Below are 26702 nucleotides of genomic sequence, written 5' to 3' on the forward strand. Positions count from 1 at the left end.
ATGTTGAGTTTAAGATATTTGAGAGGCATCTATGTGGAGATGTCAAGAAGCCATTGGATTATGTGGGTGTGGAGTTCAGAAGAAAGTTCTGGGCTGGAGATGAGAATTTTGGAGTCCCTACCATGCAGGTAGCATTTTAATGAAAGAGTGAATGAGATCACGCAGAGAGAGAGCAGAGAGAGGAAAAAAATCCTAGGACGGAGCCTGAGAGGCAGCAAGGTTCGTTCGTAAGTTGGGAGTAAAGAAGATTCCAGCAAAGAGCCCAAGAGGAACCACTGAGAGGCAGGGAAGAGGGGGGAAGCAGAAGCCAAGAGAAAAGGGTTTCACAAAAGGGAGCGTTCACTGTGTCGAACTGTTCATCTTGTGTTGATTAAAAAAACAGCACCACTACATTCTGTCCCCTTTTGTCTCTTTTTAGCCATCATCGTATACAGACTGCCATGGACCTGGAAATGCAGCAAGCTCCTGATGAAATCCATCCATGCAGGGTTAAACGCTGTTGCTGCCATTCTTGCAATTATTTCTCTGGTGGCTGTTTTTGATTTCCACAATGCCAGGAACATCCCCAATATGTATAGTCTGCACAGCTGGGTTGGACTGACAGCTGTCATTCTCTACATCTTACAGGTCAGTATCTCAGTGTATTTCTAAACAAGATATAAAAAGTAAAACAATTCAGATACTTTCGGTGTTTTCCGTTCATTCATAGTTTCTTGGAAATCATCTCATTCCCACTAGTCACTGTTCCATTTGTTTCCATTATAAGTATTTCCCCCTGAGGGGGCATCAGAACTGCAGAATTCAGTTATGAGCTTGAATGTAAGGGTTTAAATATGGGCATATGTATGTAGAGAAATTGCCATCTCATAATATCTAGGCTGCCATTGTTTGGACTTTAAATTCCACGTGCTGGATAAACTAGCACAGGCAAGAGCTATAGATTTCTTTCTCACATTCTCTGTCACTTCTATTTTCTAGGTTTAACTTTATGAGTAAAGAGGTGAATTTTTACGTCTTTGTTAGGTTTTGAAGGCTCAGTGATTATTTTCATTTCATTTAGTAAATGTCTTCATTTACTAAAAACACATACTCTTTTTTTTTAAAGATGTAACAGCTATCTTTATGGTTTTTTTAATAAATTTATTTATTTATTTATACTTATTTTTGGCTGTGCTGGGTCTTCGTTTCTGCGCGAGGGCTTTCTCCAGTTGCGGCGAGCGGAGGCCACTCTTCATCGCGGTGCGCGGGCCTCTCACCGTCGTGGCCTCTCCTGTTGCGGAGCACAGGCTCCAGACGCGCAGGCTCAGTGGTTGTGGCTCACGGGCTTAGTCGCTCCGCGGCATGTGGGATCTTCCCAGACCAGGGCTCGAACCCGTGTCCCCTGCATCGGCAGGCAGACTCCCAACCACTGTGCCACCAGGGAAGCGCCCACATACTCTTTTTTAAGTATTTATTTATTTGGCTGTACCAGGTCTTTGTTGCCGCATGTGTTCTCTTAGTTGCGGCATGGGGGATCTAGTTCCCTGACCAGGGATCGAACCCAGGCCCCTGCATTGGGAGCACGAGTCTTAACCGCTGGACCACCAGAGATGTCCCCAAAAAACACATACTCTTAAGAGCACTATATTTTAATGTAAGTTAATGGAGTGAGATAGGAATTTGGCTGTTCTAGATCACAAAAGTAAAGGTTAATTTTTAATGTTTTTGGTGTTAACCATTTTGTTGAAAAATCTTTGTCAATTTTTTTGACAAACTATGTCAATTCACTTCCCTTCCTTAGTACATATATCCAACTCTTGATTGGGACATAATTGTGAACTTACTTTTCTGTGGATATAGGAGAAGAAACTGGAGTGAGTTCATAAAACCTCAAGGCATATTTTAGAATATATGAATGTATGACCTCTTTAAAAAAGGATCTCTTAGCAGACATTTATTTGTCATTTTTCTGCTTCTTAAAGTAAGGTTTTTAAAGCCTTAAGCCTTTTTGAATTTTAACTAAGTAAAAGTTGATATCTATATGGACACTATTAATAATTTAAGTTTGCATTAGCATGCCTGGAGGTAGGGATGGTGGATTGAAAGGTGCCAGACAGAAGGGGAGCATAGGGAGAACCCTGTATCAAACATGATCTTACTGATCAAGAAGGAACAAGGAAAATATCTCAAATTGGGTGGCTGAGCCTAGCCCAGATCTCCTGCCCTCAAAGTTGATTTTCCCTCAGTGTTCTCATCTGGGAGACAGCGTCCTCCTCTGCTGCCAGCTGGTGGACCCTCTCCCTTCAGAGAGTAGGATGGCAAGAGCAGGGGCCATTGAGATGCTGCCAGTTGCTTTGGGGACCCCCTTGGTCTACTAGCATCTCTTCGGGACTTTCCCAGCTTTCTGTTCTGCTTTCAGCGGTTTGTTCCCCTCACTTTGCCTCACCTCCTTTGTGCCACACCAGAATGCAGGATATTAGAGCCAGAGCGAAGTGTGAAGCATTCTGCTTATCTCACGTAGTCCTTCAAGTGAGATAGTCTTTACAGATGCTGAGGATGCACAGATTACACAGCAGGTGGCAGAGCTGGGACTCAGGCACTGGTCTTTCCAATCCTGAGCTCTCCCCACATGGTCCTACTGTTTCCACAACATCCCCACCATCACTCAGCCCGTGTTTGATCATCCTCAGTGGACGGCCATATTTCTGAGGAACAGAATGGAGACCACCCAAAACTTTATGTAGCTTGCCTGTGAGAGGGTTCTATGGTTCTGAGTACAGTAGTTAAAATGGATTAGATAACATGCCTTTAGTGCGTTAGTTATATGCCAAGGCATTCTCTGAACATCTGGAAAGATGTGCATCAGAATGTTAACAGAAATGATCTCTAGGTGGCTGGATTCCAGTTGATTATTTTTCTTTTCACTTTTTGTATCTTCTAAATACACATGCATTTCTGTATAACAATAAAAGCTTTTAAAGCTAAAAAAAAAAAGTTTCCTATACTAGATATACCTTTTAATCTAGAATTTCTAAAAATCAATTTATACTGTGCTCTATATCTTAATATATAAGATTAAGAAATATCTAGGAATTAGCAAAAAAGAGAATATTTATTGGAAAATCTATGGGTCTTAGATAAAATGGTTCTCAGAGGAATATAGGCTTAAATGCCTTTATTTATTGAAAGAAAAACTTAAAATATGTAAATGGAGTATTCACTTAAGAAACTGAAGGTCAATTATATCTCGATAAAAGCAGGAGAAAAAAAAAGAAACTAAAAGAGAACAGCAAAACATACAAGGAAAAGTAAACACCAAAAAAAGAAAAAAAAATCCATGAACAGTTGTATTAGTTCTCTATTGTTGCCATAACAATTTACCACAAACGTAGTGGCTTAAAACAACCCAAATATATTACCTCACAGTTTCTCTACATCAGAAGTCCAGATTGGCTTGGCTGGTTTCTCTGCTCAGGGTCTCACAAGGTCAAAATCAAGGTGTTAGCTGGCCTGGGCTCTTATGGAAAGACTCTGGGGTAGAATCAGCTCCCAAGCTAATTTAGGTTGTTGGCAAAATCTAGTTCCTTGTGGTTGTAAGACTGAGGTCCCCATACTCTCACTGGCTGTCGGCTGAGGGTTGTCCTTAGCTCCTCTCTCTGTTCCTTGCACATGGCCCCCTCTGTCTCACTGGCTTGGAATCTCTCTGACTTCTCCTTCTTTCTCCTCTTCATCTCTTCTTCCTCCAGTCAAAGTTCTCTGTTTTTGAAAGGGTTCATGTAATTAGATTGGGCTACCCAGATAATCCAGGGTTTTCTCCCAATCGGAAAATCCATAACCTTAATTACATCAGCAAAGCATCTTTTGCCATGTGACATAACATATTCATAGCTTGCAGGGATTAAGTTGTGGACATCTTTGGGAGGTGGCATGATTTAGCCTATCACAACCATAAATTAAAAATAGAAGAAATTACAAATAAAGTGAAAAGCTGGTTCTTTAAAACAAGTAGAATAAAATAGATAAACCACTGCAAATCTGATTGAGAAAAAGCACAATATGCAACATTCAGAATAAGAAAGAAATATAGTCATAGATATAAATAATATTTTAAAATTAGGACAGTTTATTAAATTTATTAAATTATTAATATATGGCAATATTCTTAAAAATCTTAAAGAGAGAAAAAAGGATTGTTTTCTTGCCAAATGTAAGCTACCAAATTTGACCCAAGAGGAACTAGAAAACCTAAACAGACCAATAACATTATAAGCAACTGGTAAGGTCATTTGAAATCTATCACTAAAAAAGACATCAGGTTCAGATTGTTTTATACCTTTGACCTACAAGGAACAGATACTTTAAACTGATCCAGTACACTGAGAGAAAACAAACTCCTCTTAGATGTTGCCCCACTGTGCACTACATACTTCACATCTAAGGTGGCAGTTCTGATGATAAACACCTTTACCAATATCCAACAGCAAACATCAGCTTAAACTGTGAAATACGGAAGACATTTCCATTAAATAAATAAGACACTGATGCTTGGTACCTTCGTCATTCAACTTTGTTTTAGAGGTTTTAGCTAATGCATAAGATAATGAAAAAAATCTGTATAAATAATAGAAAATTTGTGACTTTTTTCCTGTTTGCAGATCATATAATAATACATGTCTAGAAACCTAAGAGATGGCTAAAATAATGAGAGAATTTGGGAAGGTATCTGGATATAAGATAGCCATGCAGAATCCAATAACTTTTGCCCATACTAGAAATAACCATTTAGAATAAGAAGTAGAATCCTGTAAATCTTATAGTAGAATACTATAAAATCTTATTGAAAAACAGAAAACATGGTATGAATAGAAGGATACCATGTTACTGAAAGAGAAAAATTAATATAGAAACATCCTGCCCTCTTCAACTAATATTTATAGTTAATATAATTCTAATTTTAAACCCAATGGGAGTTTTAAACTTTATGCAGAAGAACAAATATCCAAGGATAACCAAGAAAATTTTGAAGACGTGAAGGGAGACCTGCTTTATTCAAAACAAGGTATTCATACAGGAATAAACAAAATATATCCATGGCAAGAACAGAGAGGACAGAAACAGCCCAAGTGTGTATAAGAACTTTTTCTATGACACTATGGTGTTTCAATTTACCAGGGAAAGAATGCTTATTTAATCAATGTTACCATCATAATTGGCTATCCATTTGGAAGAAACCAAACAAACAAAAAGACTCTGTACATCACACAAAAGAAAAAAAAAATTCCAGATACAGTAGATTAAAGGTATGAGTATAAAAAATCCAAAATCAGTGAAAAGAGAAAAAATTAAGAAGCATATAATCTGTATAATATTGAGATAGGGGAGGCGATAAGGTTGACAAGAAATCTAGAAACCATAAAGGAAAAGAAAGACATTTATGACTACATAAAATTTTTTTTAAATTATAGTCATCTCTCAGTATCTTTGGGGGATTGTTTCCAGGACCCCCTTGGACACCAAAATCCGAGGATGCTCAAGTTTCTTGTATAAAATGGTGTAGTATTTGCATGTAACCTGCACACATCCTCCCGTATACTTTAAATCATCTCTAGATTACTTATAATACCTAATACAATGTAAATGTTCTGTAAATACAATGTAAATCCTATATAAATAGTTGCTGATCCAGGGCCAATTCAAATTTTGCTTTTTGGAACTTTCTGGAATTTGTTTTTTTTAAATATTTTTGATCTGTGGTTGGTGGAATTTATGTATGCTGAGCCCGTGGCTATGGAGGGCTGACTGTATATGTGACAAAAGATATTCAAGTCAGCAGGAACTGCACAAGGAGATATGGGGAATAATCATGTCATGTGTTAAGGGTTAATGTGTTTAATATACAAAACAACTCCTAAAAATTAATAATAAAAAGTCAACCTAATAGAACAATGAACAAAAGAGTTGAACAGGCAGTTCAAAGAAGAATTAAATCACCAATGAGCATATGATAAAATGTCCAACCTCACTAAGAAGCTAGGGAAATGTAAGTTAAAACAACAATAAAGTAACATTTTCTCTCATGAGACTGACAGAACAACAATAATGATATCCATTGCTGTCATAGATGTGAGGTAAGGATGCACTTCTGCCCTGCTGGTGGGAAAGTGAATTGCCACCGAATTAGGGAAGTAGTTTGTTAATATCTATTATTTTTTAAAAAAATATACTTACTCTTACACAACATTGTAAATCAACTATACTCCAGTAAAAATTTAAAGTATATATATATATATATATATATATATATATATATATATATATATATATATATATACTTACTCTTTAACCTAGTGATCCCACATTTGGGGAGAGTGGAAATAAAATACTGTCACAAAAGGAATAAGAAGGATTTTTAGTGCAGCAATGTTTGCAGGAAACGGGAAGCAACCTAAATGTCCATCAATAAGGGAATGGCTAAATAATTTGTGGTAAATCCATGTTGAATATTATACAGCTGTTACAAAGAACGTAACTATATCTACTCATCAAGAGTGAAATCAGGGACTTCCCTGGTGGCGCAGTGGTTAAGAATCTGCCTGCCAATGCAGGGGACATGGGTTCGATCCCTGGTCCAGGAAGATCTCACATGCCGGGGAGCAACTAAGCCCGTGCGCCACAACTACTGAGCCTGTGCTCTAGAGCCCGTGAGCCACAACTACTGAGCCTGCGCTCTAGAGCCTACACTACTGAGCCCATGTGCCACAATTACTGAGGCCCACACGCCTAGAGCCTGTGCTCCGCAACAAGAGAAGCCACTGCAATGAGAAGCTCACTCACCACAACGAAGAGTAGCCCCTGCTCACCACGACTAGAGAAAGCCCACATGCAGCAACAAAGACCCAACGCAGCCAAAAATAAATAGATAAATAAATTTTTTTAAAAAAAGGAGGAAAGAAAGGGGGCTAGCAACAAAGCAATACAACCAATACAAGCTGAAAAGTCTTCACCCTTCCTCGTGTTTGTCTATGAATTGCAAAGCATTTTAAGTTGTAGGTATTTTTTCTACTTGTGAGATCTAGCCTCTGGGGGATTTAAAAAAAAAAACAAAACCATTGTGTGTATGTAGAAGTTATGAATCATAATAAAGTTAACTCTCATGATTCCACCATCCAACTTAATTTAGAAAACATAGGACATCTCCTCACCCCCAACTTGATCCCACATCTTTCTACCCATCCCAACCCCTGGAGGTAACCATTCTCCAGAAGTTTTTTTCTCATTCCTGTTTTTCTTTATAATTTTACCACATACTGTAAATTCCCAAACAATATGTTTAGTTTTTATTTTTTTACTTTTTAAAAAGCAGTATCAAATGTATTCAATTACAGCTTTTTTTTTTCTTTCTACTGATTCAACTATATTGATTCCTCTAGGTGTAGTTTACTCATTTTTACTTTTTTTTTTTTCCTCAAAGAAATTTTTTTTTTTTAATTAATGAATTAATTGTTGGCCGCTTTGGTTCTTCGTTGCTGTGCGCGGTGAGCGGGAGCTACTCTTTGTCACAGTGCACAGGCTTCTCATTGCGGTGGCTTCTCTTGTTGTGGAGCACGGGCTCTAGGCGTGCAGGCTTCAGTAGTTGTGGCACCTGGGCTCAGTAGTGGTGGCACACGGGCTTAGTTGCTCTGTGGCATGTGGGATCTTCCCGGACCAGGGCTCGAACCCGTGTCCCCTGCATTGGCAGGCGGATTCTTAACCACTGTGCCACCAGGGAAGCCCTTCATTTTTACTTTTGTATTCCACTGTATAAATAAGCCATACATTTACTTATCTATTCTCCTGCTATTAGACATTTGGGCAATTTTCAATTGTTTTCTGTTACAAACAGTGCTGCACTGAACATTTATATACACATCTCTTGGTCCGCATATGCAAAGGTTTCTCTGGCGGTATACTTAGGAGTGCAGTTATATACTCAGTCTAAAAGAGTAACATCAACTTGTTTGCCAAAGTGGATGACCCAAGTATGTTCCTGCCAGCAGCAAATAAGTGTTCCCATATGGCACATCCTTGCCAACATGCATCCTCTTCAAACTTTTAAAATATTGCCAAACTAGTGGGTATAAAAGGGTGTCTTCTTGTGGTTTTATTGTTTATTTCACTGATTAATTATGGTTCACCTCTAAAAAAATACCTGTTCATGTCTTTTGTCCATTTCAAAAATGAGTTTGTTTTCCTTTTTCTTAAAGATTTATAGGTGTTCTGTGTCAAAGTCCTTTTCATTTATATGTATTGCATATATCTTCAAGCTTTTGAAACTTGTATTTTCTCTTTTGTTAGTACTTTTTGACAAATAGGAATTCTCAATTTTAATGAAACGAATTAATCATCTTTTCCTTTAAGGTTATTATTTTTTGTTTTGATGCCTTGTATATGAAATCCTTCCCTACCCTGAGGTCAAAACAAATGAGATTCTCAGGTTCTACTCCAGACCTCCTGGATCAGAAACTCTGGGTTGGGGGCGGGGGGCGAGCCCAGCAGTATGTGCTTTCATAGGCCCTCCAGGTGATTCAGAGGCACAGTGATATTTGAGAACAATTGGTCTAAGAGAAAAGCCTACAAATAGCCCAGAGGTTACATTACAGTAATATTATTGGAAATTTTAATTTCTCTTATGTTTTCTAAGAATATTGAAGTTTTGTCTTTGATATTTAAGTACTTAATTCATTTAGAATTAACTTAGTTCATGATGTGATGTTGTTATCTAACTTCATTTTTTTCCATATTGATAAACTTTTTCCCTGGCACCATTTATTGAATCGTCCCTGTCTTTGCCACTTATCTGCACTGCCAGTTTTGTCGTATGTCTTTTCCTCTGCATCCTAGCCAGTGGAATTGAAGAGTATAGAAGTATTGAAGTATATAGAAGTATTTACAAGGTATAGAATAGAGGTAGAGATAAGACTCTTTGAATTGTTCTTATTTTAAAGAGAATACTTCTAATATTTCACTATTCAGTGCAGATGCTTCACATTTCCTCTAATTCCAGTTTGTGAAACCATTTTGTTTTTCTTTCGAAATCATGAACGGATGTAGAATTTTATTGAATATTTTTTGTGTATGTTGAGATGAATATGGTTTTTCCTCTCTAATTTGTTAATGTAGTCAATCACATCATTAGATTTTCTAATATTAAACTTGGGTGAATTGAAAACATTTTTTTTTAATTAATTAATTAATTTATTTATTTATGGCTGTGTTGGGTCTTCGTTTCTGTGTGAGGGCTTTCTCTAGTTGTGGCAAGCGGGGGCCACTCTTCATCGCGGTGCGCGGGCCTCTCACTATCGTGGCCTCTCTTGTTGCGGAGCACAGGCTCCAGACGCACAGGCTCAGTAATTGTGGCTCACGGGCCCAGCTGCTCCGCGGCATGTGGGATCTTCCCAGACCAGGGCTCGAACCCGTGTCCCCTGCATTGGCAGGCAGATTCTCAACCACTGTGCCACCAGGGAAGCCCTGAAAACATTTTTGATTGTTTCAAGATTCTCTTTTGCCCTCTGAAATATTCAGATTCTTATCTCCAGTTGTTTTATTTGTGTGCTAACTAGGCTTCTCAGAAATGTCATGTCACAACTTTCTGACTTTTGTTTAGCAGGAGAAAATGTGGTCCCTGGCTTCTTCCTTGCTCAGATCCAGAGAGCTGGTAGTATTTAAGAACACAGGACTTGGACCCAGGAAGACCTCAGTTTGAATCAGTTTCATTCATTTGTAATTTGTGACCTTGGACATGTTATTGAACTTTTTTGGACTTAGTTTGCTCACCTAGAAATTAAGATTTTCATACATCCTTCACAACATCATAAGAACCAAAGACAAATAATGCATGGAAAGGCTCAGCATACTGGAATGACACAAGTAAGCTGTTATTATTAGAAGTGTAAGTCTTGTGGTAGGCTCCTTTATGACCTGAAGATGGCATTTTTCATTTCAACTCTAGATCATAGACACTTTCATGGTTGAGAATATGCATTTTATGTCATTGAAATTTTATTCCTAAATCCATCCATTTATTCAACAGAGTTAAATACCTGTTATGCGTCAGATACCTGTCTAGGTTATGGGGGATACATTGTTCCACAAGACACACATGGGCCCAAAGAGACATGCTCTCTGCCCTCATGAAGCTTACAGGGGAAGACAGGTCATTGAGTATTTGGTAGATTGGATGGGTATGGAGTGTTCTAGGAGAGCTCTCATATGGTATAGAGAATAAAGGAAGTCAGATCAAGAACTGGAGTCATGAGGTCTGTGGTCAAAGTGGAGAGAGTATTCTATGAATGGAATAGTATATGGGTAAAAATTTGCTTTATTTGAGAAACAGGAAGGAGTTTGAGCTGCCTGGAGTGGGTATGGAAGATGAATTGGAGGCTGGACAGGAGTATATTTAGAAAGACTAGGTTGAAGATGTTTACAAAGGTTCTGATGAGAAATGATGGTGGCCTGGAGGAGTTGCAATAGCAGTTAGCAAAGTGTATAGTTCCTGAAGATATTTAGGAGGTAGAATTAATGAGATTTTGAAAGTCAGTGATACAGGGGATGAGAGAGAGTCACTTTCAGGCTTGAAAAAGTGAGGGGGGATGAGAAAGGGAACATTAGAGGGGGAGGAGAGGGCTTTAGGAGTGCCAAATGCTACTGAGAAGTCAAGGAAAGTAAGGTCTAAAAACTATCCATTGGATTTAGTGATCTGGAAGTCACTGATGACCCTGGAGAGCAGTTTTCTTGGTGGGCAGAAGCCAAATTTCAGTAAATTGAACAGGAAATAGAAGGTGATGTTGACTGAAAGAAAATGCACAACATAAGAGCTGTGAATTTAAGTTTTATTCACGGTCTTACTGAGGACGATAGTGTGGGAGACAATCACTCAGTAGCTCTGAGTAAACTGCTCCAAAGAGGTAGGAGAGAAGCCAGTAAGTATATATGTGATTTGGGGCTTGGGAATACATGCAGTAAAGTAACATCTTGGTAAAAGATTACTGCTAGTCCCAAAGAACAGATATCTCAAGTTTATGACTTTAGTGTTTTTCTAGTGTATGGGAAGATGCAAGAGTCTGAGCTCATTAGAATTCTTCTTGAGATGTACATCTAACTATCTAAGGGGCCTATTTGTCCAAAGAACAGAGCATCCTGTTTATGTCTTCCTTTCCTCTGTCTGTTGGTCAGTGACTGCAGCAGGTTAATCCTTGTAGAATTGGGTATTGAGCAAAATTCTCTTTTTTCTTCCTTTGTTTACAGTGAGAAAATAGAGACAACTCAATAAAGAGATTTGGGTAAGAAGGGGAAGAGAGAGAGGGTGGTAACTGGTCAGAGACAAGAGTCAAATCAGGTGCTTGGGTGCTTTCTTTTTTACTTCATTTTGTTGTGAGAAGTTTGGGCATGTTAAAATGCTCACTGGATAGCACCATAGAGAAGGAAAGGTAGTGAATACTGGAGAGATGCAATAATTTGTAGCTATGTCTTCAAGAAGTAGGTTGTGGAGACTGCTGGAAAGTTGGAGGACACCAACTCCATTGCAATTGAAGAAGGAAAGGAATTGTTCGCTTGGGATGGATTTTTGGTTTGTTTCGTTTGGTGGCAGAAAAATGAGGCTCTTCTCTGAAGTTGCCTCTGTTTTCCCATGAGGTGGTAGTAGGATCAGCTGCCAATAGTGGGGAGGCACACAAGAGAGCCAGAGGTTTGCACATGGGAGAAACATGGAGGACCAGTTGATAAATCAGACAGTAGAAGGATTGTTGAGCAGCACTGAAGTGCTTATAGCCACGAGCATCATAACCATGAATTTATAGCGATGCTAGTCCCCTTGACTGCGTGATTTACTCCAGTGGGACCTAGCACACCAGGGGTAGTCCTGAAGATGTCTGAGCCAGGTTGAGGTATTGCCAGGTGGACATGATGAAAGACAGTGCAGCAAGAAAATGTAGGATATTGACAGGAGACTTCAATTTGAATGTCTGTCATTTCTTTTTACAAAAAACTATGGACATATTCTAGTTGGTTCTGATTAGATGTTTTTACCCCTGGAAGAAACGTGCCGTTATGTTTGAAAAACACAGCTTGCAAATAACCTAAGACAGAGCTTCTCAAAGAGTGGTCCCTAGGACAGCAGCATTAGCATTACCAGGGGAGTTAGAAATAAATTCTTAGGCTCTACTCCAGACCTACTGAGTCAGAAACTCTAGGGATGTGGCCCAGAAATATGTGCTTTAAATGAAGGAATGAGTGAATATAGTTATCCTTCAGTATCCACGAGGGATTTGTTCCAGGACCCCCATGGATACCAAAATCTGTGGATGCTCAAGTCCCTTATATAAAATGGTGTAGTATTTGCATATAACCCATGCATATCCTCCTGTATACTTTAAATCATCTCTAGGTTACTTGTAATACCTAATACAATGTAAATGCTATGTAAAAAATTGCCTGGCAAATTCAAATTTTGCTTTTTGGAACTTTCTGGAAAGTTTTTTTTTTTTTAAAGATCAAATTTATAGAGAGAATGTTTTGCTTATCTCTTTTAAATTTTTATTTATTTATTTATTTATGGCTGTGTTGGGTCTTCGTTTCTGTGCGAGGGCTTTCTCCAGTTGTGGCAAGTGGGGGCCACTCTTCATCGCAGTGCGCGGGCCTCTCACTATCGCGGCCTCTCCTGTTGTGGAGCACAGGCTCCAGACGCGCAGGCTCAGTACTTGTGGCTCACGGGCCCAGCTGCTCCGCGGCATGTGGGATCTTCCCAGACCAGGGCTCGAACCCGTGTCCCCTGCATTGGCAGGCAGATTCTCAACCACTGCGCCACCAGGGAAGCCCTCTGGAAATTTTAAAAAATATTTTCCATCAGCAGTTGGTTGAATCCCTGCTGGCTGTGTATACAATAGCAGAAAAATGAAGAGGAGCTGGGAGGAGCCTCCATATAATAATCTGTAAATCACTTGATTCTCATTAAATCCACCTCTACCCTTAAAAAAAAGCAAATCATACCTAATACAAAAGCTAGCTAAGCAGATGTTTCCTGGTCTCATTAATGACTTTTGCAAATAAAAGCTTTTATTATGTCTAAAAGTTTACACATATCTTTTTTTTAAAAACTCATCCGTTTCATAAAGTGAGATAAAACTGGCATAGTAAAATACATTTGTATCTTTAAAGGACAATAATAATTAACTGAGAAAAGCCCAGATACCTAACACAGGAACTTTAAAAGTAAACTTTCATTGTCTATTTCTAATTATAAAAGTAATATACATTTATTTAAAATTTTATAAAATCAGAAAAATGGAAAGAAAAATCCTCAAATCACTGATAATGCCATAATCTAGAGCTATCATTATATTTTGGTTTATTTCCTTTAGGCTCTTATTATGCCCATGAATATATAGTTAAGAAAAAATTTTAAGCATAATTAGAATCATACTACATCTTCACTTTCATATCTAAATAATAACTTTTTAAATGAGATTTTACTTTTCTTTAGCTCTCCTAAGAACTCCATAGTGGTGAAGAACAGTTTTCTGTAGGTGATGGTTCCTAAACTCTGGAGCACTTTGTTTGCACTTAGTAAGTGTTTGTAGACTGAAGGTAACAGTCTACTGCCTTCACTTTTAGGGATTTTCCAGAAGGCACTTAACCCATATCTCTGAAATAATTTGAGCGAATCAAAAGCAGTGGTCTTCAGACTGCAACATGTAGTAAGAATCACCCTGGCATTCCATCAAAATGCAGATTCCTAAACCCTACTTCCAGAAATTCTGATTTAGCAGATTTGGATGTGGCACAGGGATCTCTGTAAATAAACACCTTAAGAGTTTCTGATACAGGTCTTCTATGAACAACATTTCAAGAAACACTGACTTAAAGGGACTTAAGGATTTTGTAATATTCAGTCCACTAGGATTTAAGTTGCCATATTACTTGTAAGATAGTAAGGCTAAGATGGTTAAAAGGAAATAAAGAATGATTAATATAAATTTTAACTTTTTATACGTTATTATACATTTGCATAATTTGGAACACTTTTAATCAAAGTTAAGTGTTCTGTAATTTTTTCCTTTCCTTTTAAAAGTAATTTTCTGTTGTTGAAAAAAAAAATGTTTTCATGGGGAAAGTAAGATTTAGGAGAGTTAAATCGTCTTGGGGTCCTGTACGCAAATTTCTGGTGTCCCATCTACTTAGATATTAAGCTTTATGGGATTACAAGAGACACACATGATAAATCCTGAAAGAAATAAGAGAAAACAGTAAAAATCATTCAAAACAATAAGAATCTTAGGAATAAAAGAGGCAGGATAACAGGACTATGGAAAAAAATATATATTTACATGGGTAAGTCACAGAAAAGATATGGTGACTTACTCATAGAAATGTATTTGTGCTAAATCCTTGACAGTCACTCACCTGAGCCCCATTTTTGTATAGAAAGCACAACCTGTACATCAGGATGCTTACCCTTTGATACTAAAAGAATCACTAAAGATCACTGAAGGAGAATTAGGAACACTGAACCACCAAGGGGGACTCTCTGAACCATTTCTAATATACTCAGGCATTTGTGGTATTAATGGACAATAAAATATGCAAACCAGCCTATTGCATGCATTTTCAGTTACTTTCCATTCATTACTGTTGCCTTTAATCTGATTCTAAATGTGTTTTAGGGCATTACACCCCTTCTGCCTTCATTCCTCTCTGTCCCCCGTTAGTCCTTTGTTATCAATCAGGAAAAATGAACAGTGATGCTAGTGTTTCTCCTCATTCTCATAGTTGTTTTGTTAGAGTGGTAGGTACCAAAGAGACACCGGAAAAAAAAGTCCCTTTAAACGCAGTAACTCAGTGGTCACTGAGTCATCTTTATTTTCTGGAGGAGAAGAGATTACTTAATGGGCAGGGGTCTGGGGCAACAAAACAAAACTGTGAAAGCATTAACAGACTTTAGTTTACGTAATAATCTTGTTGTCTTCTCTGCAGAGAAGTATCCCACTAGGGATTTAATTATCAAGGAAATAGAATTTTCTGCAGAACTCATTTCTTCCTCATAAAACAAAATTGCCAGGTTTTTTCCACATAGTTTTTTAGGTTGAACTGAATAAATGTGTTCTATTGTATTTGGATTGAGTGACTTAAAAATCTTTTACTTCCCTTCCTACTTGGCAACCTTAAGGAAATTGATAAAAAAACAAATAAGTAAGTATCAGAATGTTCACTGTAGCCTTGTTAATGATAGCAAAAAACTAGAAACAGAAATGTCCATTAATAGGGAACTGAATAATTTGTTACAGTCTTAGAATGTCAGCCATTAAAAAGAATAAACTAGATACATGCATTGATATGAAAAGATCTCCAAGATACACTATTCAGGGAAAAAAGCAATATGCAGAACAAATATGTATAGTAAAATCCCACTTGTACTTTAAAAAACTGTCCCTCTCTCTCACTCTTTTTTTAAAAATTTTTTTGAAATATAGTTGATTTACAATGTGTTAGTTTCAGGTGTACAGCAAGGTGATTCAGTTTTATATATATATATATGTATGTATATATACACACACACACTATATATATATACACATACACACACATATGTATATTCTTTTTTAGATTCTTTTCCATTATAGGTTATTACAAGGTATTGAGTATAGTTCCCTGTGCTATATAGTAGGTCCTTGTTGTTTATCTGTGCTGTTTATACAGTAGTGTGTATATTTTAATCCCAACCTCCTAATTCATCCCTTTGGTAACCATAAGTTTGTTTTCTACGTCTGACTTTCTCTTTAAACACACATGTGCACACACGCACACGCTTGTTTAGTCATAGAAATTTTCTGGAAGGATACTCGAGAGAGTGAGTGGAACTGGAATGGGGAAACTTTTCATTTTATGCTCTTGGTTCTATATGAAATGTTTTCTCATTTTGTACATGTTGCTTCTATAATAATTTTAAAATTAGTTAAAACTTACAATTAATTGATAACTTTTGTACTTTTTGATGTTTAGCTTCTCCTAGGTTTTTTTGTCTTTCTGCTTCCTTGGGCTCCACTTTCTCTCCGAGCACTTCTCATGCCCATACATGTTTATTCTGGACTTCTCATCTTTGGAACAGTGATTGCAACAGTACTTATGGGAGTGACGGAGAAACTGATTTTTGCCCTGTAAGTTGCATAGTTTTCCTAATTGCAATTCTTAAGCTACAAAATGTTAAATACTTGTTCATTGGACAAATATAATATAAATGTAACAAAATTTTTTAAATGTTGAAAATAAAAAATTTAAATATTTATTTTAAAAAATGTATTATACATGTGATATAACATTAATAATGCTTGGAAGAAAAACCAAACAGTCCAAAAAATTGTACTATTACAAAACAGCTATTGAAGTTATGCATGCCCTTTCAATCGTTTTGATGTGTATGTTTTTATATTAACTGTAATTATGATACACCTACATTTTTGTATCACTTTTTAAATTTTAAGTTATACAGGTGTTTTAGATGCTATATTATTTTCATACTTATGATTTTTAACAATTTCATACTAATCCATTGAGTGAATTATAGCATATCTTAAATTTATTCTTAATGTCAAGCTTTAAGGGAATTTACATTGAAGCTGTACCAGTGTGCATTTTGAGCAGATAAATTCAAGACTGTTTGGCATGTTGCTGTATCACCCTAATTTTTTAAAATTTAACTTTATTTTTTTATACAGCAGTTTCTTATTAGTTACCTATTTTATACATATTAGTGTATATATGTCAATCCCAATCTCCCAATTCATCCCACCCGCCCCCCCGCAGCTTTCCCCCCTTGGTGTATCACCCTATTTGTAATTGGACACACTCTCTCCTTTTTTGTAGGAAAAATCCTGCATACAGTACATTCCCACCAGAAGGTGTTTTCACAAATACCCTTGGCCTTCTGATTCTGGTGTTTGGGGCTCTCATTTTTTGGATAGTCACCAGACCACAATGGAAACGTCCTAAAGAACCAAATTCTGTCCTTCTTCAGCCAAACGGAGGCGCTCCAGAGGGAATGGAAGGTTCCGTGGCAATGAACTTTGGCAATATGGACAAATCAGATTCAGAGTTAAACAGTGAAGCAGCAGCAAGGAAAAGAAACATCACCCTTGATGAGGCTGGACAGAGATCCACCATGTAAAATGGGGTAGAGATGTAACCATATAACTTCAATTAGTTCTATAGTTTAACTTCTCTTATTTAGCCATAAGATGATTGAGCTCCACAGAGTCCATATTTATTCTAATCATAAAGTAGGATTTCTTGAAAACGTTTGTATTGATTGAGGCCTGTGAACTTACCTGAATTGGAAGGGAGATGATCAATGTAAATAACAGCAGGTGTAAATTGTGGTTATATTACCTTGTTCTTGTTGAGGACCAAAGCATTTAGCACAGTGCCTTGCATAGAACAAATGATCAAAATGTATCTATCGGTTGGTAAATTTGATAAACTGGCAGCTTCCCTGGCCTCTTGTCATGCAGTCATTTTCTGTTAATTCTGGGAGTCCAGTTGTAAAGTTTTGGAATCAGATCATGAATATGTGGGACAAGGTTAATGCTACACAGATGTCATGACTAGAGCACAGAAAAAAATTTAGGAAAGTAACTGGTTCCCTTTTCCCTGTGCCTACCCTTTGCTCCCTCCCCAGCTGTTTTATCCTTAGATTGGCCCTGGAGACCAAGGTTTATATTAGGGCATTTTGGAGCAGTGATGGAGCTGTAGGTAGCTGAAGATCTTGCCTGGTCGGACCTGGAAGTTTTTCCGAAACTGACTTAATCCCAAGGCTTCCTTGGGTTTGGTATACTTTATGATCCAGATTCTAAACTTAATTAGGATGAGAATACGCCTGAATGCTTAAGCAGTATAAACTACTCCACAAACTTTAAAGAGCACTTTTCCCCAAGTTTCTGGTTTTTTTAAACATGGAACTTACTAAGTGTCAGACACTATTCTAAGCACTTTATAAATCTTAGCTAATTCAATCCCCAGACAAAACTTTTGCGGTAGGCACCATTAAAAGCTCCATTTTACAGATGAGAGATCTGAGGCTTGGAGAGGTTAGTAACTTGCCCAAGGTCACACAGCTCATAAGTGGTGAAACTGAGATTCAAAACCTGGCAGTTTGGCACCTCAGGTCAGTCCATGATCCTAACCACCTCACTATGCTGTTTTTTCTGTTATATGCTAATTTATACCTGTTTTGACCCACCCCTGGATAAACCTCATTTGGTGGAATGCAGTAGAGTTGTTAAAATTTACCTTCTGGCTCTGTTTCCAAGGCAGATTTCCCAAATAACCAAGGAAAAAGGCCTACCCTTACCTGGAAATTCATCATGGGCACCCTGCCATGGCCAACAAGCCATGGCTTACCTTGATGCCCCTTTGATCTTAAAACTGTCTTGGTAACAAAGAAAGGTTTAGGCAAGAACATCGCTGCTGAACAGCTTTGGGTTTGGAGATAGGAGATATGGACTTCATGGTCTGCCCTTCCCCGGGGCAAAAGCTAGGGTCCCTCCTGATTTGGGTGGAATTTTAGGGGACATCTTGTGCTTTGGTTCTCAGTAATGAATTAAGACTCAGAGATGACAATTTTCATGCATGAGACCTCTGTCTAGGCTCTGGGCTGACTTAAATTAAAACCTAGAGTGGCGCCTATGCTGAAATGTTGCTTTTCGTTTGGGGTTGATTTTTGGTTTCCCTGCAATTTTAAACCATACAGTTTACACCAAATAAACTTAACATTTTTGGTGCTTAGTGAATTTCCTTTTAGGGTAACTGGTAATTACTTCCATAGACTGAGTACAAGCTGTACTCCGTCACATCCCTGAAGCTTCACAATATCCATTCAAGAGTCCCTCACCCAAACACTGTTTTCTTACTTAATTCTATTTCCAAAATTGGCAATAGTGTCATAAGAATCCCTAGTGCCCAGCCCGATGCCTGGCACGTAGTAGACACATAAATTCAGTATAAGTAGAGCATGCTACAATTAGGGTGCTAAGTGGAAGGAATAATTGCATTGTCACACACAAACATATTTTGGTGAATGGATATTTCATTACGTAGAGGTGCACAAAATTCCAGGGCTTTTTAGGGGGAAGGGAATAGTGACGGCCCCAAGGATTGAAGCTGCCATTCCATTTCATATAGGCCAATAAAGAGGTTATTAGTTAAAAGTTAATTATGGATTTGGCACTAGACTATTCTCCATTGAGAAGTATCTGAACACCCCTCATCTCAGCCCTTTATTTTATCCCTCTTGTGGGCTAATGTGAGGGTAATCTTACAGATATTACAGGAACTTCTTTTCTTTCTTTCTCAACCTTTATGAAAACAATGCATAGTCAAATATATCTAGAAAACCTTTCTGTTTGAGACTCTTCTTTTAATGGGCTTTTTATTCTAATGATAATTGTACCTTTATCTTTCAAAAGCTGGTATGTCCTGCCTAAAGCATCTCCCCCCAGAATATCTCATTAAAAAGCCCACAAAAAGAACACAGGAGAAGGAAGCCTTAGGTATCAGTTCTAAAACAGTGATTGAAATCTTCCCAAATAATTATAGCTTATATCACCTGCAGAGATAGTATGGCTTGGCTTACCTCATAATCTAATTTCAGAAAAAAAACGCTTTATTTTAACATTCATCTAAATCAACACTAAAGCCTTTTGTCTCAAAGGGTTTATTGAAAAACTCAGATGAATATACTTTTTGAATTAATGATATCAAAAGTGTACAGCTTCCTGTGCTCCTTGTGTCAAACTGAATCCAAAGGTGCCCTCCAAAGCACCTTCTTCCCTTTCCTCTCGTGGTTTCATTTAAGCTGTGTGGGTTGGAAAGAGCATCTCAGAGCTTACGATCAAATGACAAAGAAGGTAATTGCACTTTTTAAGGAATACTGACAAGTGGTTTCTGTTTTCTAAAGCAGGGGTCCCCAACCCCTGGGCCGAGGGCCAGTACCAGTCCACAGCCTGTTAGGAACCAGGCTGCACAGCAGGAGGTGAGCGGCAGGCGAGTGAGCGAGCAAGCGTCATCTGCCGCGCCCCGTTGCTCCCCATCTCTCGCATTACCGCCTGAATCATCACCCCCCCCCACTTCCATGTAAAAATTGTCTTCCACAAAATCGGTCCCTGGTGCCAAAAAGGTTGGGGACCGCTTTTCTAAAGGACAAAAATTAAGAGGATGCCTTGTTTTTAATTAGGCTCTTTTCCCTGCTGAGTTGGAAATTCCAGTGCAATACCGGTTGACTACAACTGCCAAATCTGAAAGCCCAAAGTAAAGTTTTTTGCTAATTTTATTGCAACATGATGGAATTTTTATCTTTGTATGTCCTTTTTTAGATAACTCTGACAGAAAGCTGTAACTGCTATGTCTTAGAGCTACACATAGGAAAGTATAGAAGAAAAACTATTCTTTATCCCCTACAAGGTACCTGAAAACTTTAAGTGGAAAAGATTTCTATGTTTAAATTTGCCTTTTTATCTCAACACATTTATGGAAAAATATTAAATAGCCTGAATATTTTATAATTTGTAGAAAAAAATGCATCTATTTTTTCTTGACTTGTTTTTATATAGTAATAAAAGTTATTTTGGAAGCTATTTGTGTATGTTACAATTTGTCCAGACAAGAAGTTGAAGAAGTTGTAGGCATTGTTCTTTTTTTTTTTTTGTCCACGTCAAACAGCATGTGGGATCTTAGTTCCCCGACCAGGGATCGAACCCATGTCCCCTGCATTGGAAGCACGGAGTCTTAACCACTGGACTGCCAGGGAAGTCCCTGTAGGTGTTGCTCTGAAAGTCTCTTTCCCAGGTTTTTTTGTTTGTTTTTCAATGGGGAAAATTTTTTTTAAGTTTGCTTATTGTAAATGCTGTCAGATTTCTCTATAAATTGTACTCTGAGTACCATACCTTTTACATTGCTAAAAGGATCAGAGGACTCTTTCAAAACTGTCATGGTGTTCTCCATATAGGATCTGAGCTGGAACTATACTCTGTAGTGTGGAAGGGAGCCAAGATGTAGGCAATCAAAGCAGACGCAGTTTAAGTTGGGAAAAAACCTATTAAAAGTGCTGGTTATTACAGAACTCTGTGTTCATAGTAACGTATCCTTGAGAAAATACATAATTCATAATGGATGAATTGTTGGATTTTTTTTCCAAATAAAAAAGGATAATTAACATCTAAGTAGTGCCAATACTCCTCGAATCTTAATTTAACTATTCATTTAGTCTTTTTTAAAAAATTAATTAATTAATTAATTTGGCTGCATCGGGTCTTAGTTGTGGCATGCGGGATCTTTCATTGCAGTGCGGGTGTCTCTCTAGTTGTGGCTTGCAGGCCATAGAGCGTGCGAGCTCAGTAGTTGCAGCACGTGGGCTTAGTTGCCCTGTTGCAAGTGGGATCTTAGTTCCCAGACCAGGGATGGAACCTGCATCCCCTGCATTAGAAGGCGGATTCTTAACTATTGGACCACCAGGGATGTCCCTCATTTAGTCTATTTTTCACCTACTTTTTGCCACCTGGGAAATGTTAATGGTATTTTATGATGGGTAGGTATAATCACACCATAATAGTATATGTCCTGTTATGCAATAGAGCCATGATATTGTGTGAGTTGAATTTGTATAAGTTACATCATATTTTGTCACTGATTTATATTATTAATTTCAGGGGTACTCTTTCATTTCAGATTGATCTTAATTGGCAAGTACTTTTGACACTTTTTAAATGTATGGCTCAAGCACATTGTCGTAATTTTACATATATCAGCTCATTCAGTTCAATTTGCAGTTGTGCTAGACATGCAATAGTGCCCACCATGCCCCGACCCCTCCAGGCAGCTCCATTTTACTGACTACATATTACCTGCATTTCCTCAGTCACAGCTAATTGGATGAGGCGGGGACAGAACACGTTGCCCACATGCAGCCTCTCCGTAGCTGGCCAACACACTATGGGGTGGCCTGGCATGAAATGAGAATGTTCTCTTTCATTTCATTCTAGATTGAGGAATAAGCATTTCAGAGGATTTTGGTTTTCTCTCTTCTAGGAACTTGAGCTGGGAAATATTTCAAGAATAAGGCAGTGAGAATGGAAGCTAAATGAATGCCTAGAGACAGGAGCCATAAGGGATCAGGAAAAAGTGTGTAAAGAGCCAGATGGATTTTGTGGACAATACAGTTTCTGTTGCAACTACTCAACTGTGCCATTGTAGCCAGTAGAGACCACAGACAATAGTAAATGAATATGACTGTGTTCCAATAAAGCTTTATTTACAAAAGCATTGCAGGTCATATTGGACCCATAGGCCCAAAGTTTGCCAATCCCTGGTCTAGATCATGAGGTAGGGCCATGATATTTCATGGCAGGCTGAAATGATGAGAAATCAAGAACAATGTGGTAAAGAGACAATGCCGATGGTAGAGAGGAAGAATTGATAGTAGATGACAAGAAATACAAGTGGACAGTGGAGGAGTCTTAGGGGGGTGGCCAACTCAAATTAATGGTAGGTACTAGAGTGAAGATCCACAAACTCTTACTGAGCTCACAACTTCTGTTTTCTTTTCTCGGAGTTGAGCCGTTATGCTATTGAGGAAGGTTAGACTAGACCACCTGAAGGCTACCCAAAGAGAGACCTTGGAGGGTGAGAAGTCACCTTGGATGTTCAAGCTTCAGATGAGCTCAGATGCATGAGAGATTCCAGGTGAGATCAACAGAACTACCCAGGTGAGCTCCAGTCAACCCACAAAATCATGAGAAATAACAAATTGTCCTCATTTTAAGCCACTATGTTTTGGGGTGGTTTGTTACAGATCAGTGGATGTGAAACACCATTCTTATTTTAAAAATCTAAATGGCTGTAAACTAAATTTAAATAGGAAGTGTTTTCCAGAGTATGTTCTGCAGGGCTTATTACATTCTCCTTAGGGGTTTTGTTTATTTTGTTTTGTTGAAAAAAGAAGTTTGGGAAACAGAGTTAAACGAACAAACATATTTCTCTAATGTAAGACTTTGCAGACTTTCCCTCAACATTTATTATGAACATTTTTTTGTGGGGGCAGGCAAGCCAAAATTTATTGTGTTTTTTTGTTGTTGTTGTTTTTAATTGAAGTATAGTTTATTTACAATGTTGTGTTAGTATCTGGTGTACAGCAAAGTGATTCAGTTATTCATATATATATCACGGGATGTTGAATATAGTTCCATGTGCTATAAAATAGGACCTTGTTGTTCAACCTTTTCTAACATACAGAGAAGTTGAAGAATTACAGAGTGAACAACATTCACATACCTACCACCTAGAGTCTATAATTAACAATTGCTATATTAGCTTTATCATATTTCTATGTATCCATCCCTTTATTCATCAAATACTCGATCTTAAATTTTTATACATTTCAAAATGTTGCTAACATCAGTAAATTGGTGTGGGGGACATTCTTAGTTTGTTCACTATCATAAAGGGAAAGTATTCAATATTTTGTCATTAAATATATCATGTATGACCTTCATCCAGTTGATGAACTTTAATTTGCTGAATTTTTTTTGAAAGTCATGAGTGAAATTGTTAAATTGTGTCAAATGATTTTTCTGCATCAACTGAAATAATCATATTATTTTTCTCCTTAATTCTGTTAACATGGTGAAATACATTGATGAATTTATGAATATTGAACCAACTTTGCACTCTTGTCATCTGTATTACAACTAGATATATTATAAACCCACAATATAGTGTTAAAAGTTTTGCTTTATATAATCGTAAGTATTTTAAAGAAATGAAGACATACTACACTCATGTTGCTCAGACCATATTTCAAATTAAAAATCTTCTTACAAATAAAAAAGAAAGAAAGAAAGAAAGAAGAAATGCAGAAGTAAAAAAATAACCTTTTAAAACTTACCCACATATTTTCTTTTCCACTGTTCTTCACCCCCTCCTGAAGTCTGTTTCCATCTGGCATCGTTTAGCCTAATCCTGAAGAACTTCCTTTGGTAATTCTTTAGTGCAGGTCTGTTGATGATAAATTCTTCTTTGGTTTCATTTTTCTAAAAATAGTCTATATAATTTTCATTTTTGAAGGATATATTCACTAGACATAGAATTTTGGGTTGACAGATTTTTCATTTTGGCACCCTAAAGATGTCATTCTACTGTGTTTTGGCCTCAATAATTTATAATGTTAAGACAGTAGTCAGGGGAATTTCCTGGCGGTCAGGACTCGGCACTCTCACTGCTGGGGCCCGGGTTTGATCCCTGGTCGGGGAACTAAGATCCCACAAGCCAGGAGGCATGGCCAAAAACAAACAAACAAACGAAGACAATAATCAGTTGTATTATTGTTTTCTTGTAGGTAATGTGTCTTTTGTTCCTGGCCACTTAGAGTCTGTCATACAGGGTGAAGTAAGTCAGAAAGAGAAAAACAAATACTGTATGCTAACACATATATATGGAATCAAAAAAAAAAAAAAAAAATGGTTCTGACAAAACTAGGGGCAGGACAGGAATAAAGACACAGATGTAGAGAATGGACTTGAGGACATGGGGAGGGGGAAGGGTAAGCTGGGACAAACTGAGAGAGTGGCATGGACTTATGTATACTACCAAATGTAAAATAGATAGCTAGTGGGAAGCAGCCGCATAGCACAGGGAGATCAGTTCGGTGCTTCAAGATTTTCTTTTTATCTTTGCTTTTCAGCAGTTTAATTATGATATACCTGGGTGTACTTTTTTTTTTTTTTTTAATAAATTTATTTATTTTTGGCTGTGTTGGGTCTTCGTTTCTGTGCGAGGGCTTTCTCTAGTTGCGGCAAGTGGGGGCCACTCCTCATCGCGGTGCACGGGCCCCTCACCATCGCGGCCTCTCTTGTTGCGGAGCACAGGCTCCAGACGCGCAGGCTCAGCAGTTGTGGCCCACGGGCCTAGTTGCTCCGCGGCACGTGGGATCCTCCCAGACCAGGGCTCGAACCCATGTCCCCTGCATTGGCAGGCAGACTCTCAACCACTGCGCCACCAGGGAAGCCCCTTTTTTTTTTTTTTTTTAATTATGCTTTGCGTTTACTGAGCCTCTTGAATCTATAAATTTACATCTTTTATCAAATTTGGGAAATTTTTAGCCATTGTGTCTTAAAATATTTTTCTGCCCCATTCTCTCTTCTCATTCTAGAACTCCATTTACAATGTGTTTGAGCTTTTGATATTGCTCTCAGGTCACTGAGGCTCTGTTCATTTTTTAAAATTATGTACATTTTTAGTAAATAAGAGTTTAAGTCATTTTACATTTCTATATTTTATATACCCTCTTCTACTAAAAAAAAAAAAAACCCAAATTTTAATTTTGAAATAATTATATACTCACAGGAAGTTTCAAATGTAGTACAGAGGTATTTGACCCAGTTTGCCCCAATGATTATATCTTACATAATTATAGTATAATATAAAATTGGCGTTGGAACAATGTGAGTATATAGTTCTGTGCCACTTTATCATGTGTAGATTCATGATATCACCACCACAATCAAGATCCAGAACTATTACAACACCACAAAGATCTTTCATGGTACTCTTTTATATTCTCATCCACTTCCTCTCCCCCCACACCATTTATATTCTCTACCTTCCCTCCCCACCCATTTTTATTATGGTTGTTTTAAATATTTCCTCTACCTATTGAGAATCACATCAGACAGTATTATAATTTTTTTTTAAATAAATAAATTTATTTATTTATTTTATTTTTAGCTGCATTGGGTCTTCGTCGCTGTGCGCGGTCTTTCTCTAGTTGTGGTGAGCGGGGGCTACTCTTCATTGTGGCGCGCAGGCTTCTCATTGCAGTGGCTTCTCTTGTTGCAGAGCACGGGCTCTAGGCGCATGGGCTTCAGTAGTCATGGCATGCAGGCTCAGTAGTTGTGGCTCGCCGGCCCTAGAGTGCAGGCTCAGTAGTTGTGGTGCACAGGCTTAGTTGCTCCGTGGCATGTGGGATCTTCCTGGACCAGGGATCGAACCCGTGTCCCCTGCATTCGCAGGTGGATTCTTAACCACTGTGCCACCAGGGAAGCCCTCAGTATTATAATTTTTGATTCAACCATCAAACAAAGTTTAGAAGACCCAAGATTAGGAGGAAATCTATTGTATTTACCCTATATATTTACTCTCTCCATTGTTAGTCTTTCCTTCCTGATGTTCCAAGATTCCTTTCTTTTTAGAAAACACTCTTTAACCATTCTTTTAGGGTACGTCTGCTGGCAACACATTCTCTTAGTTTTCCTTTGTCTGAGAATGACTTTATTTTCTCTTCATTCTTGAAGGATATTCCCAGGGAATATTGAATTCTGGGTTGACAGTTTTTTCTTTCAGCACTTGGAAAATGTTACCCCATTCCTTTCTGGCCTCTAAGGTTTCTGATGAGAAATCTGTGGTCATTTAAATTGTTTTTCCCTTATAGGTCAGGTTGTTTTCTCTCTTGTTGCTTTCAAGATTTTTCCTTTGTCTTTTGTTTTTGGAAGTTTGATTGTGTTGTGTATTGGCATGAATTTCTTTGTCCATTTATCACAAGCATGTTTCCATTTCTATCCCTGAGCATAACTACAATAGCCACTTTATAATCTTTGTTTACTAATACCAAGGTCTTGATCATTTTGAAATGAGTTCCCATTGATTGCCTT

At 37.8% G+C, this 26702-nt stretch overlaps 1 protein-coding gene across 2 annotated transcripts in view; it reads left to right on the top strand.

The window, feature by feature from the left end:
• Positions 1-20635, top strand: part of LOC118898322 (cytochrome b reductase 1) — a 34996-nt gene extending 14361 nt beyond the window's left edge. Inside the window, exons 2-4 of one of the 2 annotated variants that reach the window (XM_036858567.1) lie at positions 419-627; positions 16012-16166; positions 16873-20635. In XM_036858567.1, the coding sequence (XP_036714462.1) occupies positions 419-627; positions 16012-16166; positions 16873-17173 (665 nt within the window). In that variant the 3' untranslated portion in view covers positions 17174-20635. The remainder of the gene's footprint in view (positions 1-418; positions 628-16011; positions 16167-16872) is intronic. The other variant, XM_036858568.1, reaches the window with a different exon arrangement.
• Positions 20636-26702: the final 6067 nt, after the last annotated feature.

The sequence above is a fragment of the Balaenoptera musculus genome, chromosome 7 (assembly GCF_009873245.2).
Source record: "Balaenoptera musculus isolate JJ_BM4_2016_0621 chromosome 7, mBalMus1.pri.v3, whole genome shotgun sequence".
NCBI classification, from domain to species: Eukaryota; Metazoa; Chordata; class Mammalia; order Artiodactyla; family Balaenopteridae; genus Balaenoptera; species Balaenoptera musculus.